Source organism: Pseudopodoces humilis, chromosome 20 (assembly GCF_049639895.1).
Source record: "Pseudopodoces humilis isolate 2021_Gansu_Grassland_sample_001 chromosome 20, ASM4963989v1, whole genome shotgun sequence".
In the NCBI taxonomy this organism is placed as follows: Eukaryota; Metazoa; Chordata; class Aves; order Passeriformes; family Paridae; genus Pseudopodoces; species Pseudopodoces humilis.
The window spans coordinates 8,333,628-8,352,149 of NC_142219.1; the positions used below are offsets into that span (position 1 = coordinate 8,333,628).

General features: G+C 37.9%; 2 protein-coding genes across 3 annotated transcripts in view; one reads left to right on the top strand and one right to left on the bottom strand.

Annotated features, from left to right (window-relative positions):
* PI4KA (phosphatidylinositol 4-kinase alpha) overlaps window positions 1-18,522 on the bottom strand; it is a 54,147-nt gene that overhangs the window by 22,499 nt on the left and 13,126 nt on the right. For both annotated transcript variants that reach the window (XM_005524394.2, XM_014253780.2), the window contains exons 15-19: window positions 17,935-18,030; window positions 17,057-17,240; window positions 16,221-16,324; window positions 15,133-15,301; window positions 13,134-13,184 (exon numbers count right to left, since the gene is read on the bottom strand). In XM_005524394.2, coding sequence (XP_005524451.2) covers window positions 13,134-13,184; window positions 15,133-15,301; window positions 16,221-16,324; window positions 17,057-17,240; window positions 17,935-18,030 — 604 coding nt within the window. The remainder of the gene's footprint in view (window positions 1-13,133; window positions 13,185-15,132; window positions 15,302-16,220; window positions 16,325-17,056; window positions 17,241-17,934; window positions 18,031-18,522) is intronic.
* Window positions 1,269-10,178, top strand: SERPIND1 (serpin family D member 1). Its single transcript, XM_005524392.3, has 5 exons — window positions 1,269-1,394; window positions 3,422-4,290; window positions 7,929-8,202; window positions 9,138-9,282; window positions 9,661-10,178. Exons 2-5 carry the CDS (start codon window positions 3,438-3,440, stop codon window positions 9,850-9,852), a joined length of 1,464 nt encoding a protein of 487 aa, XP_005524449.1. The 5' UTR covers window positions 1,269-1,394; window positions 3,422-3,437; the 3' UTR covers window positions 9,853-10,178.

Below are 18,522 nucleotides of genomic sequence, written 5' to 3' on the forward strand. Positions count from 1 at the left end.
TTACAAAGGTAATATTCTTTGTCACCTATGAAAACTAGTATTGTACTGCTATTGTTATATTGAAGGAATTAGGTTATATTTGGAGAGCTGAAAGGCTAACTTTGAGATGTCTGAAGTAAGAATTTCCTTTGTTTTACACAGGAATAACACCATGCTGATACAGTAACTTCTGAGGAGAATACATAATATTGGTATACTATACACTTCAGGGAGGAAGAGACCACACAATCCTTTAAACTGTGCTGAAGACAATGCCATGCAGCTTTGCTTCAGTGTAAAGGAACTCCAAACTAAATAAATATTAGTCAAAAACACTTCTGGTTGCTATTGTTTATCAGCTTTGTGGAAATACATTGAGGCACCAGTTGGGGATCTTTCATTGTTTGCACCCACGCACAGAATGACATCAGTTCTGAAGAATTTACTATCTAAACAAGCAAGTAAAAAAGCATTATTTTCAACACATTTATTAAAATTCTCTTATATTTTTTGCACAAATAGCTGCTACCACCAAAGGAACAGTATATCCTCTCAGCCAACATGATATACAATTTTAGATAAATTTAGAAAACAAAGACCATATGTGTTATCCTAAAAAGAGTTAAAGCACAGGCAGTGTATAAAAAGCAGAAGAAATTGTCTCTTAAACTGCAAGCTTTATTCAAGATGACTGTTTATTACTACCGTAAACTTTATTAAGGAAATGTTACATTCTAATCTAGCTTGAAGAAGTTTTCTCTAACCACAGTAATTCTCTCTAGGTATGAGAGCCAGCAGTATTTCAGTGAAACCTTACATAAAGCCAACTTCAGATGCATTTTTAAGTCATGAGGGAGATTAGTCATTTAAAAAGGAAAAGCATGAAAAAATCTCTCTATTATAATAAAATCAGTCTGTGTTTTAGCTCTTGAACAACACTATGGTAAAAAGCTGTTTGTGCAACGGAAATTTTTGCACCAATATAACATCAGCTGAAGAAACCCCATCACAACCACAGAGGCCTCAAACACATTTGCACTAAGATGCTCCCCCCATCCCCCATTTCAGCAGAAAACAGCAGTTACACGAATCTTCCTGTCATTAACAGTCAAGTTTATGTGTGTGCTTGACTTTGAAACTTTACATACCCACCGATTTTTGCTCAAAGACCTTCCTCAAAAGGGAACAAGTACCTGCAAAGCTATAAAAGTAGTTCAACAAACAACAGAGAATTCAGCAGAGATTACTAGGCAAGGGAGGGATTTTGGCTGACGAAGTAAGTTTAGCAGTGTTTGGTTTACAGAATGTTTACTTTGGGAGATACACAAAAAACCAGCGTCAAAGTTCAGATTTAAACACAGCAGTTCCCTTTACTTGAGCTTTTCAACACATCCTTCCCGTACAGTGGCTTAAAGGTAAGCTTAATTTACCTCTCCTGTTATTTTGGGTAGATCTCACCAAAAACATGGGTATTGCAGAGAAGGGGGATGTTTTGCCTGTGTAAGTGCAGCGGAACAATAACTGAACTTTGATGAAGATAAGAATGTAAAGTTGGGAATACAGACAGCAAATTCTGCTGTGCCAAGAGCAGAAAATGTTTATCAATGGATACTGGACAGAGTATCTCAGCCCTAAGGGCCTGACTTCTGGGGGCGGGGAAAAACTAATGAATTTATGGAGAAACAATAAGAAAAAGACTGACTTGAGATGTTCAGTCACAGTGTAAAACAATTTCATAAGCATCTTATTAGTATCCTTCATTTTTGCAAAACCATATATTATTTTATATGGGAGGATCACCTTAAATGGTTTTAGGTTTTAAAGCAAATTAGTCTGGGGGATAGTTTCAAAAATTTATCTGTCAGCTCAGTTATTTCAAACCTGTTACAACATGTTTGAAAATATTTTCCTTCAAGGTTTTATTCACTGATATACAGGTCAGTGAACAGGTACAGGTATGTGAACCTTTATACTTTACGGAATAGCTCTCTTTCCTAATTTAAAAAGCATTTTAATCAACAACTTACTAAGACTTTTGTTTTAACTGCATTCAATATTTTAATATTTTAATTAATATTTTAACTGCATTCAATCCTGTATTATATTGCAAATAACTGTCTTTTTCCTCAAGAAAGGGTATCAATTGAAATTAACTTTATAAATGTGTGAAATAACTTTATAGTTAAGTTTGAGCAAAAGCCAAGGCCTGGCATTCAGACACCCATTCAGTTTCAGCTGACAGATCTATTGAACATTTTGATCTCTGACTGTCACAGGCGGGAATTACACTTTTTTGTATCTTTTTAAGATCACTTTAATTACTGCACCCAATATTATGGTGAAAAGTCTCTCAGACCTGCTTCTTGGTAGAGGGTTTTAGAGCTGAGTAAGCTTGATGGATTCTCTTCAAATATATACTGAAGAAAATTCTTGAGTTTAAAAATAATTTAAAAATGCAACAATCCCAATGCTCAGTAGATTAAGAGACTGATTAAGTTTCCCTTAGAAAAATGAAGGTTCTACTTAAATGCATTCTCAAACAAAAGAGGCGAGGTTGTGAATCTAGAACTGGGATCAGCCTAGAGAAACAAAGTTCTGAAGGGAGCTCACAGAGACTTCACATCACAAAGAAAACAGAGATCACTATGAGTTCTGCAGTGCTACATAAAAGTGAAACAAAACATAACTAAGCCAAAAGTAGAATCGAGCCAATCCATTACAAAAGTGGCAGATGAGGACAGAGAGCTGCGGAAAGGGTGGACAGACATTGAGTAACACACCCGAGTAAGACTGTGAGCAGGCCAAGACAGACATTTATGCCCACTTCCCCCACTGCAGTCCCACTAATGGTACTTAGTGCAAATACATGTCTTTCTGCATGCCTAGATCGCCTTTAGTCACCAGATTGCTGCCTTGCTTTTCCAAAATACTCCCACAAGACTTCCATTTTGTTGCAGCTACAGGATGTTTGTTTTTCAAAATTTTCTGTACATCTCAGCCTTCTGGTACGCTCCTGCAGGGGACTGAATCAGGAGTCCCTTTTAACAAGCTCAAATCTTCAAGCTTAACTTCACACTGTATTTTCAACACACACTAGTTGCACAGTTAGTGCATGGTTTAAATGTAAAAGCTTAAAATGAAGAGTCCCACATATTCTGGGTAATGAGTTTGTAACTGCTGAAATATGCCAGCAATGACTGTGTATCGGAGGAGACCAACCAACTCTTTGGCAGGCTGGAGGCATTGTGTAAGCAAAACCAATTACCAGTAAAACAGACTTATCCATCTAATTGACATATGTTCCACCAAAAAACAGTGCTGTCGAAAAAGGTAACTATAGATCTGCTGCTGCAACAGAAATCAGCATGGACCTAAAATTTAGGGAACAGGTAACTAAAATTCAACTAGCCTTGACTCTCAACTGTGTTATGTTGTCTTCCAGGCTTTCACCTGTCAGAATGAAGTTCCTATTTCAATTGCTTGCCCTTGCTCTCATGATAACCTCCACATTTTGCGGAGTCAAGGATGTCACTGAGCATTTTGAAAGCCTTAAAGGTGCACAGCCACATGAAAACGGGACTTATATGCCAAACCTACCACTCGAGTTCCACAGAGAAAACACCATCACTAATGACTTGATTCCTGAAGAGGAGGAGGAAGAGGACTATCTAGACCTCGACAAGATACTGGGTGAAGATGATTACAGTGATATTATTGATGCTGCCCCACAAATGGTTTCTGAAGTTCAGCAAGGAAATATTCTTGAACTATTCCATGGCAAAACCAGAATCCAGCGCCTCAATATCCTCAATGCAAACTTTGGCTTTAACCTTTACCGCAGTGTGGCAGACAAGGCCAGCTCCTCAGACAATATTATCATGGCTCCTGTTGGTATTTCCACTGCAATGGCTATGATCTCCCTGGGTCTGAAGGATCAAACCCAGCAGGAAGTGTTATCTGTTCTTGGATTTCAAGACTTCATTAATGCCAGCAGCAAATACGAGCTTATGACTGTTCACAACCTCTTCCGCAAACTCACCCATCGGCTCTTCAGGCGCAACTTTGGCTACACACTGAGGTCTGTCAATGACCTTTATATTCATAAAGACTTTTCTATTCTCAATGACTTCAAAAACAATATGAAAACATACTACTTTGCTGATGCCCAACCAGCTGATTTCTCAGATCCCAGCTTCATAGCCAAAACCAATGAACGCATCTTGAAGTTGACCAAGGGATTAATAAAGGAAGCTCTTGTGAATATAAACCCTACAACACTGATGATGATTCTTAATTGTCTTTACTTTAAAGGTAAGACTCTGTTATTTCAATCATGGTGATGGATTTTCTCAGTTTGCAATGCACTGCCATATGTCATTAGAAATCCCAGACAGAACTTAAGTCTAATACACACTACAAAAAACTTACTGACCCCCTCTTTAGGAATCTGTATTATTAGCCCATTTTTTGCCTGTTTCTGTAGCACAACAATGTTCTGAAGTTAGCAGGTATTGTATACACAGAGCAACTGCTTACTACTTCCAAAACCTCAATGACTCACAGTGAAACAGAGAAACAACGTATGAATGCAGAATAGCCTCAGAAAGCATAAGCTTTGTAGAAGTATCAGATGGGGAGGTATAGATGCATATGCAAGTCACATTCAGTCCTGGTGTCACCAAAATGGTACAGGTTGATTTCAGTTAAAGCACTTAGCATCTCTGAAGTACTCAGGACTCACATAAATGACTACAAAGAATTTCAGCTTGAAGGAAGCAATTTTTTAGTATGATCAGAGAATGATCCTTATCAACAAGTCCATATATGGGACCTAAGAGAATAAACAAAACACTGTTCTTCTACAACTAAAACCAAACTCATTCACTACATGGAATATTTTAGTTAATTCAGCATGAATGGTCAGCTGATACGGGCTTCTTCATGTATTAGTATAGGCTGAACAGTCAAAGAGGCTTGAAGTAAAGATTCTACAATATATTCTTATTATAAACCCTTATTTTCAACATCTTTACATTTAAACTAAGAGCCTGTGGTGACACTTTCAAGACATGTTATCTGCCTCAGGTTGAAAGTTTTCAACAAACTTTTAAAACTATATTAAATGAGAAAGAGGTGAGAGGTGCCAATGGAAGAACTGAGGATAAAAGAAAATCTGTTACTGACTGTTAAAGATGAAAATCAGATGAAGGTGACTTAAAACATAGGTAAGAAAAGACAGATTAGCCCAAAAGGGTAGCAATGTTTGCAAGTACAACACACTCCTTTCCATAATCATAAAGGAGTTTCTTTTTCCCCAGTTATGTCCCTGCTTCCAGGAAACAAAGGCCTCTCTTACACCTGCCATCCCAGCAATTTATAGAAGCAACATTCCTATAAATGTACCTTTTCCCACTCATTTTCAGGGAATTACTTCCTTGAATAATGCCATTTATCCCTAAAAGAATCTGAAGCAATCATTAGCATAAAATCCAGATAATCTCCTGTTCTCAGATACCATCCAACAGGCACTTACTTGTATTCTTGACTACATCCCTGATAATCATATACTAAATGCAAGGCTTTACTGCCTGTTAAACCATCCAAAGAAAAGGACTATACAAAGTGAAACTGATATTTTTTTTTCATCATTCTGTGAAATTTGAAATACCCTTGCTTTTCATGCTGCAATTATTCAATACCTATGCTATCTCAAAATAACAAAAACACCACAAAAACAGACAGCTGTGGTATTTGAACTCTTGAGTCATCAAGACCAAAAAGGCTTTAGGGTTTTTCTTTTGCCCCTGAAGTCCTGTTAGTCCAAATTGCCTTCTGTGCCATCTGCTGAAGGCTGGAATTTCTAACCCTCAAAACAAAGATCAATTCTCTACTGCTCTCATTCTTTTGTCTTACAGTGACAGTCTCCTGGGAATTCTCCTTTGAGTGGAACTGAACTTTTTAAAAGCAAGTTCTGCTCCTAGGTTTCTTAGTTTCCCCACTACTCCTGCTAACATGGCAAATTTTGTCCACATCTTTCCATTTGCACTGTTTATACTACTGCAGAAAAGCTCCACTAAGCCCTCAGAACCAAGAAACCTGTAAGTATTTTCAGATATACAAAGATCTCAGTACAAGTGAGACTGAGTAGTGGGATACTTGACAAACACTGTGAGGTTTCAAGCTCCTTTTATATTAAAGAACATCAAGAAACTATTGTAAACTATTTATGTTGGTAAGAAGCACATTATTTCTTGTATAGATGTCCAGCCCACCCTCCATTCTGCAGAACTCTGAGTAATCATTTATGAGCTTCCTGTCAAGTAGGAGCTGGTTATTTTAGCCATGTCAGTTTTGGTAACTGACAAATGTTGACAGGTCCAAAATGTCCTGATTTTTTTCTGAGATTCCAGTCACAAATGCAAAAGAGGAGTCACTCAATGGAGACAACATCTGCCAGCACAGATGGATGCAAAAGACATCTTGGGGGAAGATTCAAAACAGAAAGTCACAAAAGTCATCAAGTGCCAACTGGTTTCAGCTGGCCACACAGCTCCTGCTGGGGATCAGTATTCTACCCCAAGACAAACACATTTGCAAAACTGAATCCAAGAAAAATGTTCCCCAGCTCCTCTTTTCCACTAGGAAGAGCTGATTATGTCTCACATCCCTCAGTGGATGGCAGAGCTGCTGAAGCTCCCCTGGCCCACAGCAGGCCCATGTCATTGGCCAGCTGAGGTCCTATATATGTGAATTCTGCTCCCTGAAAAACAGACAGATACTGGGTTTTCCTTGGAAGTGAGATTATTTGTTTGAGAATAGCATAATCCATTTTATACCCCATACCTTTCAGGTTATTAACCACAGTCTGATCACTTCTCAAACTGATCTCCATCGGCCTGACACGTGCAGGAACTATTAGAATGAAAGTCGGACTTAAAGCTTTTCTTTCCTTATTCACAGTCAATCTGGCAAAGTCACACCAAGGAACCAATAAAGGTTATACTCTAGGCACTCCACACAGTCAGTCACATTCCTCACATACTAGCTTGCCAACAATGACCTAAATTCCTGAGTTTTTACAGGAAATACTGGTAACGCTATTTCCACTATAATCTTCTAGCTTTGTCTGCCCCTTAAGAAATGATCTTTATTCCAGAGCCACAGTTCTATAAAAAGACCAGTAGAACACTGCATTTAAAAAACCTTCTTTCAAACAGTTAATAAATATTTCTGGTATCCAGATTATCTCCACACAGAAAGCTTTAAACCCTGATGGAAAAGCTTTCTGGGTTGCAAAATGTGTTGGACTGCATTATTTGGGCATAAACCTGTCAGATTTCAGCACATCTACAGGAACCTGTTATCACATCAAAATGGATCATAGAATTAAGCAGTCAACACCCCAACTCTTCAGGTTAAGATGGAAAATCAACCATTCTGAATGGACTAAGGTAACATAATGCCTCCAGCATAGCATCTTTCACAACCTTGTCCAAAATGAATCCAGCCCTTGCTTAGCTTGATACACCACTAAAGTTCTCCAAAGAGGTGCTTTCAGAACTGGATTCAAGCATCACATCTCTCAGAAAATACAGCTGGGTCAGGTGTTCTGCTAGACGCAAACCCTAAGAAATATTTTACATCTGTTTAAATTTCTTGGCTCCCCATAGAGAAAAATAATACACACACCAACCACATTCTTATTTCTGGTTTGTATTCACCTGCTTTTGTAATTCAGAACACTCAAATCAGACAAATGTTAAGTTATAAAGACAGGAATTTTGAAGTAACTTTAAAACTCATCTTCTAATTCAGGCTTCACTGAAATCAACAATCTCCTGCAGTAACTCCCAGTCCACTTGACTTAAAGCTTAGTGTAAACCTATTCTGGGAACATTTCATTAAACAGCCACCTTGGGGTTTATCTGTCTTCTGCATTGTATGAACAGGAACTTGGGAGAATAAGTTTCCAGTGGAAATGACCATGAAGCGAAGTTTCCGGCTGAACGAGAAGCAGACGGTGAAGGTGCCGATGATGCAGACCAAGGGCACCTTCCTGGCAGCTGCTGACCCTGAGCTGGACTGCAGCATCATCCAGCTCCCCTTCGTGGGCAACATCAGCATGCTCGTGGTGCTCCCACACAAACTGGCCAGCATGAAAGCCCTCGAAAAGCAGCTCACACCTCAAGTGGTAGAAAAGTGGCAGAAAAGCATGACAAACAGGTATCTGCTGAAAAGCACTTCTTGGTAAAATCTCAATGTATTTTCTCACTGAGACTGATGAGTAAAAAAAAATTATTCAAGTAAAGCACGCAGAGGATAGTATCTTTTGATAAAAAAATACAAAACCTAAACAAAACCTCCAAAAAATGGATTTATTGAATTAGAAATCAGGACCGGTGATCTCTCAAAATTTAAATACCATCAAGAAATCAAGGATGATTGAGGTAGAAAATTGTAATGAAGTTTCAAAATTCTTTCTATTGGGTAATTAACGATGTCAATTTAAAGAAAACATTCTTACTGATGAAGTTTACAATAAGAAGGAAAAACAGGACTGTGAAAATAACAGATTATTCTGCACCAATAATCTTGGTCACATCCGCCTATCAGCTCAGCACTGAGCATTTCAACAGAGCTGTGTGTAAAGGAACACATTCCATAGTCAACAAAGGACATCACATTTATGGGAGAGGAAAAATAAAGCCTCCCTTGAGGAAGATGACAGGTTAGCTGTACCTGTCTTCAAACTTGATAAAAAGAGATAATTTCCAGGAATCCAGGAATTCAGCCTACTTCTGTTGTACACAATATGTGACAGATCTCCAGTTTAGTACTTCAGAAAATCTGACACCTCAACACTTATTACAAGCATGCACTGAACTGCTCAGTCACATTCCTTATACACATAAATAATGCAAATCACTATAAATGAAATATCAAATTGACAAATTAAGTTTTCACAGGGGAATTAATTTTTTAAAGCAGTTTTAAAAGTCATGATGCTCAAGTTTTGAAAAAAGTACAGTCCTGTATCTCTGTGTCCTGCTTGCTGAAGACAGCAAAAAAAATCCAATCCACAACAGGTCTGTAAAGCAAAGGAGTTGTACATACTTATCTGCTCAATTATTTTTCCTTTTTGTCTTTATTTTTATTAGAACAAGAGAAGTGGTTCTGCCTAAATTTAAGCTGGAGAAGACTTACAACTTGATTGATTATCTGAGATCCATGGGAATAGAAGAACTGTTCAATGGAAAAGGCGACTACTCTGGTATATCAGATGAGAAGATCACCATTGACAGGGTATTTACTCCTCATTTCACCTTCTCTCTGATTAAACTCTATCACCCAGTATCATGGCAGTTCAGTAATAATATTGCACAGTAAGCTAAAACAATATTTTTTCCTCATTTTTCTGGAGGATGTTAAGAGGGAGGGGTTGTGGGTTTGCCCTTGTCTATTCACATGACGAAGCATACGTTTAATCAGATGTCAAAGGCACTGAGAGTATTGTGTTCAGTCAGGAACAGGCTTCTCCACAGAACAAACCCCAAAGGTTTTTGGTGCTGCGCAGGATGAGCAGCAAGGGTGTGGGACATGGAGCAGGGAAGGCTGTGAGTGCATCATTCGTGTACTTAGGAGAGTCTCTCATTTGTTTTCCTGTTTTGTTTGACTGAACAGTTCAATCACCAAGGCACAATCACAGTGAATGAGGAGGGCACAGAGGCTGCAGCAATAACCACCGTGGGGTTCATGCCTCTCTCCACTCAGATCCGCTTTGTCGTCGACCGCCCCTTTTTGTTCCTGATCTATGAGCACCGCACCAGCTGCCTTCTGTTCATGGGCAGAGTTGCCAACCCAGCCACATCTTAAAAGCAGAGAAGACCTTCCAACACTCTGTTACACATGGGCTGTATAATTACATGTTAAAATACCAGTATCATAAAGGAAAATTTATTGTTGTATTAGTCAATACAAAAGTCACTGGTACTAAAACAAAACGTATTATCTACAGGTAGTTTCTCCTGAATGGACTCACAGTAGAAGGTAATTTGACTACAATTTAAAATGGTTAGTGCCATGTATTGATATAAGTGTATTACTAGCAAAAAAAAAAAAATTATCACAAAGTAACTTACACTTTGTGTTTTGCAACAGTGTATTAAATGTAATCAATAAAGTATTTAGACTATCTGGAATCTTGAAATTTAGCTCCAAATTTGTGCTAGGATGTCTGTTTATGATAAATAGGACTAAGGAAATCCTGAATACCTGACCAGCCATAGACACCTAAGTCTCTCCTGGGCATTTTACACAATCTAACTTGAAAAAGATCAAGTGTCTCCATTCTTTCTTTTGCTTGCATCATTTAATGTTCAGTGAATATACACAATGTGTATTAAACACTCAGACTGATGCACACAATGAGCCTCATGGACCAGTGTATCAAGCAAGAGGCAACAGAAGTGTCTTGGAGGAATGAAATACTAAGAGAGCCACTACTTTTCCCTGATCTAACTTGTATCACTTCAATACTTCCTCTCATTGGTTCAAGAGGTATCAGAGTTAGGCCAGCCTGGTAAATGACATAAATATCCTCAGAATACCCTTCAGAGGGAAAGCAGTCAGCAAAATGCTCTTTTCACTGGCTTAGTATCAGCTAATTCTCTCTAGAAAAAAAGCCATTTATAGCAATCACTCTATTAATGTTCCAGTGCACTCTCCATACTTGATTTAATGGACAAAACCTTTCAAGTCACTGCAAACTTTCTGAATTGTTCTGGAAACAACACAAATTCTGTTCAAATGTGTCACATTTGAAAATGAGAAAATTTACCCACACTCTGTAGAATATCACTGGCTACCTGGTACAAGGAACAGAGCTGCACCATACATTCAAATTATTAAAGCAAATGAACATATTCACCTCTGCATACCTTACTTTACATCATACCTTCTTAAAAAAATGTGCCTCATAATCCAGTGAGAGTAATTTTATTACTTTTTACAGTAATCAGTATCAAATACTGTATCAATCTATTTATATACATTATATATTTGTCTTATGTTAGCAAAACCACACAAATAACCTTTAAACCAACCCATTAATTTAAGAATTAAGAACTTTCTTAAAATGGTGTTTTTCTGATAATAAGTTTAACTTGTTGATTTAATTTTGCTTTTATATACTGCTGTTTGTAATTTTGCATCTGCTCCAATTATAAGCTCCATACTCAAACCTTTTCAACCTGTAAACCAGTGGAACACTGGTATTACATGATGATGAATGATGAAGAGCTGATACTGAATAGGAAACTCAGATGTTCCCCCTTATTCTGTCCTTTAAGTCCATAATGTGGTAGATAGTTTTCAGTACTGGAAGTGCATAACAGAAATCACTAACACATTTTATTGTTTTATCTGTATTCAAAAAGAAAAGCATATACAAGAAAGAAAAGCATATGCAAAAGCTTAAATATTCATGCCCTAGGTTTAATTGGTTTATCAATGATTGAATGAGCTGGAGCATCTGCAGTATGGGATTTTGGGGACTTAAGTAAAGATAATTATTCAAGGCAAAGAGGTCAAACAGAAAAGCAAATCAGCTACTGCTCGAAACTCATGATCTTCATACATTGTGCAAGAAAGTCAAATATTTGCTTCAACAACCATAATGTAACCATTAACTCTTGCTTCAGATTCTGGCACTATCTGACTGCATTTAAAGGTCACATTGGTTAAGAAAAATGCAGTTATCCCCAGCCATTCAGAACAAATGTATCATCAATAAAAATTTGAAACAGAAAAGTACTTCCGTAACTTTTACATTAAGTCTCTAATAAGCATTAATCTTCTCTCAATATGCAAGGAATAGTCCTGCTTTCACTGAAATCAGCATCACTGACAGCTGAAAAATGCCACCCACTAGAACATCTCAATGCAGGACTAGCTGGCTCATGCCAAAACTGAGCAACTACTGAATAACAGTGATCCAAGATATTCAGAAACACATTTCTTTAAAGTTAGATACTGGTCCTTGTGATCACTGCTTAATTTGGGGAGGACTGATGTACAAAACCAGTGGAAGAGACATGGGAAGGAAGGAACAGCCCTCAGATCTTTAGTGCTAATTTAGTCTTCTCTTTGAAGCACTTCAGTGGTTTGAGGGGGCAGAGCATGAAATGAATGGTTTTTTTCCTGTCTGTTAATGGATGTGCAGTAGGAACAAGTTACAAGCAGACATCCCTACTGGAAGCATGGGATACGTTTTTCACTTTTGTCCCACCAGCTGTGCAGGAAAAGCTCTACAGAATAATTCAACTTCAGGAGGGAAACAAGCAGCATGATGCCTTTTGTCCTTCAGGAAGTTTGTCTATGGATTTTTTAGATGTGACTTTTTTTTCGTAAAAGCTACAGCAGTAAGGCAAATAGTCCTATTGACCTGGTAACACATCTTGGACATATCAAATTTTCCATTGCAGATCCAGATCTACAATTTTTTCCTGAATTAGCACTTTTACTTTGTTAAAAGAAATGTTTTTTCCCCAGAAAAAGATAACATCCAAGAGTGAACTCAGATATGCTTCAGAATAAATGAGTCTGGCAGGGCCATTGGTATCCTTGCATGTTTCCTAAAATGCTTTCAGCCTGAAAGTCAATTCTCATTTCAGAAGACAAGGGACACTTACCCCTTTCTTTATCAATGATTTTTTTTTTCCTTTTAAGAAGTAGAATTCACTTTGCTGCCAAACTAAGATTTATTTTTCACTCTATTTCTATTAACTTTTGTTTTTCACTTCTCCTCAGGCCACAGATATGCGCTGTTTATTACACTGCATGCCAAACACTATTCAAAGTCATATTCCCTACAGTGTTATTTAGCTCCAACAATCTCCTGAATTCATGGCTTGAAACAATCTAATCCTGAATCACAAAAGATTCTTTATTTTCAGGAGATTTTTCATTATTAAACAAATGTTTCCCACCCTTAGAGCAAGGTGTATTATTTTACATTATGTAGTAGTACTACATTTCTCTTGGATGGTAACCTCTGCACTATCAGTCAATGAAACTATTTTGCTTGAAATAGCACCAGTATTTGATAAATATGAGAAAAATTATTGTTTACAACACATCATCCACTGGTTACTCACCACAGCAATGACAGGAATAAGCACACCCAGGTTCCCTGCACTACTGGAGGCCTGGAGAAGAAAAAGGAAATGCTCAAAACATCTACAAAAGCATTTCTAAAGTATTTGCTATAAGACAGATTTCAAGCATCAAACGTTACAAGTACAACTCTGTATCTTGCAAAGAGACATGCACAAGATGGTCAAGAGAGCACCCATGAAATCTACTGGACTGAACACACCCTGGAATCATTTAACAAAGCTTTTCAGGTTTTCCTCATGGACTATAGATGGGATTTTTTTCCCCTGTCAGCACACAATCTGTAGATATTGAGTAACTCTTAGAAAAATTATCACATTAAATGTGTGGTCACAGATAAGTATGAAATGTTTACCAGAACTTTCATTTTACTATCAAAATGAAGCCAAAAATAACAAGCCTGTAAAAAGATAGCATTTTCAAGAATTTATTTAAGCAGGAGGAGCAGCCTTTTCCATTGAAATAGAAGAAGCGTAAGGAAAATACGTATTTCCTTTTACTTTTTTGGACTTTTTAAATTGCAGCTATATACGTGTGTTTGCTCTTGGCCAAGCAGAGTATTTAAGAACTGAAAACATTCACTGAGCACAGCACATCTTTTCTCACCTTTTCTGATCAGGCAAACAGCAATGGCACAGACACCACTTTAAAGTCTTTCCCAACCTCCGATATCCCTCCACACTGGATTTGGGAAAGAGGGAATGCTCCAGCTCCCTCCTTGCAAGAGAGAGACTGCTGCCCCCACACAGATGAGGCAGGGAAGATGTGCTAATCGGTTACAGCTTTGCTTGAAGTGGAATTAAACCAAAAGGAAGCAATTGAAAAAAAGCAAAAACAAAGAAGGAAAGAAGAGAGCAATAGAGAAACAAAGCCGAATAGTCTTCAGATGAAACAATAATGGCGCAACCCAACTAAAACAAACTTCAGTTATCTTTCCTGGAGAGTCAAGATAAAGCAAAACAGAAGCTGGGTCTTAAAATATTTTTGAAGGGAATAAAATAATAGCACAGAAGGCACTCTGAGGGGTGGGGACAATTGGAAAACATCGCCATGGGTTTTTTGTTAACTTCAGGACAATTCACTGCATGTGACTCACTGCTTCAGAGTCAGCAGAGATGCAAACTAACTGCAATAGGCAGAACTCAGCAGAACTACAGAGTTTCTGTAGAAAACCCACTTTTCTAGTAGCATTTTTTGTTAAAAAAAAATGAAATATCAGCCTTTTTATGATAATATATGTCACTGAGGGTGAAGAACATGGAATGACTTCCATTCCTGGGCATATTCAGGGGACATCCCTGCCAACTATCAGCAATAGCAAAAGAAAAATAAGACTTTTTTCTTCTCCTCACAGAAAGCACTTTTGAATGGTTGAAAATAGAACAATTAAATCACTGAACCTTTTAATGGTTATCAAGCAAATTTTAATGTGCTGAGAAGAAGAGGCATAGGCAAACTAACAAAGAAAAGCTTGCTTTTGTTTGGGAAACGCAGCATATGGGGTGTTTTACCCTCTTTATCTCTTCTTGAAAATGAAGTAACCCCATCTTCAGAATACCTTTCATAACTAACGCTCTGCATTGAGGAGAATGTTTTAGTGACAACTGCTCTCAGGATCTTCACACTAAAGAAACACTGCCTCCTAGCTCAATCCATCTGAAATCTGTCATTTCTCCATCTGCAGAACTGCACAGCTTTCAGTCAGCGCAGCAGTTTATCTCCCATACTGATTTCCAGAGCATCCCACGGTTCCCTTTGCAGCTCTGCCTCTGATACTCCAGCTCAGGCAGCTGAACCACAGCTATCCCATTTTATCTGGGCACTCCACATGAATCAGTCAGACATCCTAGACCTGCACTCACACTCCACAATCAGAACGCACTCTCAGGCTTAGCACAGTGGGAGTTTTCCCTGTGTGTTCAGCAGTGCCACCCACATAAAGCACAGCTGCACACCATTAAAAACCAGTGCATATCTGACCTTCAGTGCTGGTCCTTTTTCACTTGCTCTCTCACTAGCTCTCTTCCCTTCCAGCCCAAGCTGAACAAACAGCTCCAGCAAGTTCATCAGCAGCTCATCCACAAGGTGCTCTACCTGGATGTTGGCAGCGATGTTGGCCAGGGCATTAATAACTGCTAAGGAGCAGTGCCTGAGGGCAAAGAACAGTTATGAACAAGCAATTCCTCGGGTTTTATATTTTCAGTGTTTTCTTCGTAAAAGGCTACTGACATATTTTCACCCAGATTTTTCCTTGCTGTTTTTATGAGCAGCACATCATTTTACTGACAATTGAAGTGCAATTGGTATTTAAGTGAAAAACTATTTTTAAGTTGTGCCTTTGGAGAATGTTCCATTTATGATGCAGTCATGGCCACAAGGAAAGCACTTCCATCTAGCAGACCAAAAGCAGCCAAGGGCAGTGTTTCTGTTTTGGGAAAGCTCTTGGAGCAGAAGAATCAGAACTCACATCAGTTGTTGAAGCTGAGATTGCATTGTTAAAATACTTAAAACGTGTTCCTGTCAGTACAGGAACAGGCCTCTCAGCTACTCCCATTCTGCACTGAAAGGTATCCAGCCTACCCCAACTACCCACAGAGTCAGTGACAATCTTTATTTCTACTGGGGACAACAATGCGTAATTTACAAAGAATTAAACAGATAATGGCTGGCATTTGATCCAAGTACCAGGAGCACATTAAAAACAAAACAAACCACACTCTCAGTTTTTCTGGGCTAAGAGATTCAGTAATTAATTACTGCAATTTACTAATTAATTACTGTAATTACAGATAACATAAGTCATCAACGAATTATCTTTCACAAATACTGACTCCTTACAGAGGTAAAAGTTATCACTGCTACCTGTAGTGAAAATCATTTTCAGGAATCTCTGCATTTTCAAGTGCTATTATTTTTAAATTAATATATTTCTTTTCAACATCGAAGAACAGTACAATTTACAACCTTGTAACAAAATTTGATAGGGGGAAAAAGTGAAAAACCCCAAAGCAGCACAAAGGATATTTGACATAGTTTTCACATGTTTAAGGGACACAGTTAAGTGTTACCTGTATCCATGGTCCTTGTAGTCCTTTGTGGCAGAGTAAACAACTGAGCTTGCTTTAACACTGATCTGCTGAAATAGATTCCACACCTCACCATAAATGTATTGCTGCAAAAAACCAAAACCAAATCCCTAAATAAAGCTTATTGAATACAATCTGTCTGAAGGAGAGCCCTGTAAAATACTCTAAGTATTACCAAGTTCTCCAGATGGGTGTGTAGCCACAGTTTGAGCAATGGTTTCAGCTTCCATGAAACAAACAGTGCAAGTGCTTTTGTGAATTTTGTGAATGTTTTTAATTGATCAAATTTTTAAAAATTTATTATGTTCTTTAATTCTGCCTTCCCGATGGAAACAATTTTTTCAGGCTTCTGAGTGCTGGCAATTAATTGCTTGTTCAGAGGCACAGAGACATTTGGAAAAAGTCAGTTAATCTTTGTATGAGAAGAAGACAATCTTCTGTACTTTTAAATGTATGAATTTACAAGATTTTGAAAGTTAATCACTGACACAAAAAGAAAATACTCTCCACTTGTTTGTGATAGGCCAGGTTTAAAAACTTAGTAACTTTTGAAAAGATTGAGTTTTGTAGGGTTTATAGTATTTTCTTTAAAAGACTCATATTTTCTATGGGGATTCATCTTCTTTACAGAGACAGCACTTTACAAATACCACAGATTTTGTTTTCTGATATCACAAAGATTGTACAAATGTCTACCTGTAGTGAAGAAAAGAGAAGCTTTAAAAGCCTTCTGCAAGTACACTTTCTAAAATATATTTCCATTTAACTAAAGGAAAGGGATCATGAACTGGCATTCTCTTGGCCAATTATTTTCTTACATTTCCAGTGATGACCAAACAGCCAAGCTGATCAATGATGAGTACATCAAGATGAGAAGGTGGCTGGCAAAACTTCTGCTGTAAGATCTGCAGGATGGGTTCCATCATTTTTGGGGTGTCCCTCAGTGCCACTGCAATGTGCCCTAGAGCACGAATTGTATGGTCAGGAATCAAATGAGCTTCCCTGTAAGGAAAACAAACAAAACCCACAAGGTGATAACCACAAGGTTACCAAAACCTCAGTTACATTTCATGTAAGTAACAAATCCTATCCTAACATCACTAACAACTCTAATATTATTAATACTTTAATACTACTATTTCCTACTTTAATATAAGAGGATATACTTGCACAAATTTATTTTCAAAATAAAAAATAACCTCTCCCAGACTCATTATTGAAGAAATCTACAATAACCCACGAACAAACTGTTCTAAAAACAACAGTGAAAAGAGGCAAAAATGATGGGCAAAATACTAAGTCAGACCAGTTACTACCATACCTCCACCATGAGACTTCTTGGTTGGTGAGTCTCTTAAAAACAGAGCAAAATGGTACAAGTGACAAGATGTGTCTAGCCAAAAAAAGGACAGCTAAAGCTTAAAGAGAAAGCATCACTCAGCTGAGGACTCAAAACTGGCTAATATTCGCCAAAGAACTGCTGATTCAATCAGCTAAAACTGAATCCATACCTCTCAGTATGGAAAGGGGGTCAGCTCTGCAAAGGCTTGGCATGGGAAGACCTTGACCCCACGCACAAGCCCATTAATCTCAGAAACATTTAATTCTAAAATAGTGCTGCCACTACTTATATCTTAGAATAAGTCTCAGATTCAGAGTGAAGGAAATTTGGTTCTACAATTGACTGACAACTTACTTATCATTCTCCTGAGAGATGTACAGACGGTTGGATAAACTGGCAAGAAAGGCCTCAACAATCACCGAATCTATAGTCAAACCAGCTTTCAAGCATCTGGAATAACAATGGACAGAAAAAACATAATGCATCAATAAAACATATCACTTTTAACTACTGTAAATGCATGCCATTTATATATAAGGGAAGCAGGTTTATACCGGAGAGTAAGAACTGATTGCCAAGGAATGCTGCACATAAATTTCAAAAAATGAGCCAAGTTTCTACTTCTGCTTCCTCCAGAAACAATAGTGATGAGAATATGCAATAAGGCAAATTCAGAATCCACTGCTTTGAAACTTTAATTCCTTGTCTCTAGTCACCAACTATGTCTTCCCTCTAGCTCTTTGCAGCTGTCTAAAGGGAAGGATAATCACTGCCCACATGTGTGACAATCCTTCTGTTACAGGAGACTCACTCATGTGATAACCTAAGCTGAAAACAAAAAAAACAAACTACTGAATACCTACAAAAACACCTACCTACTGAAAATGGTGACTAGCTGATGTGGGAAGCAAAACAGTAAGACCGAATTATTATTTTACATTT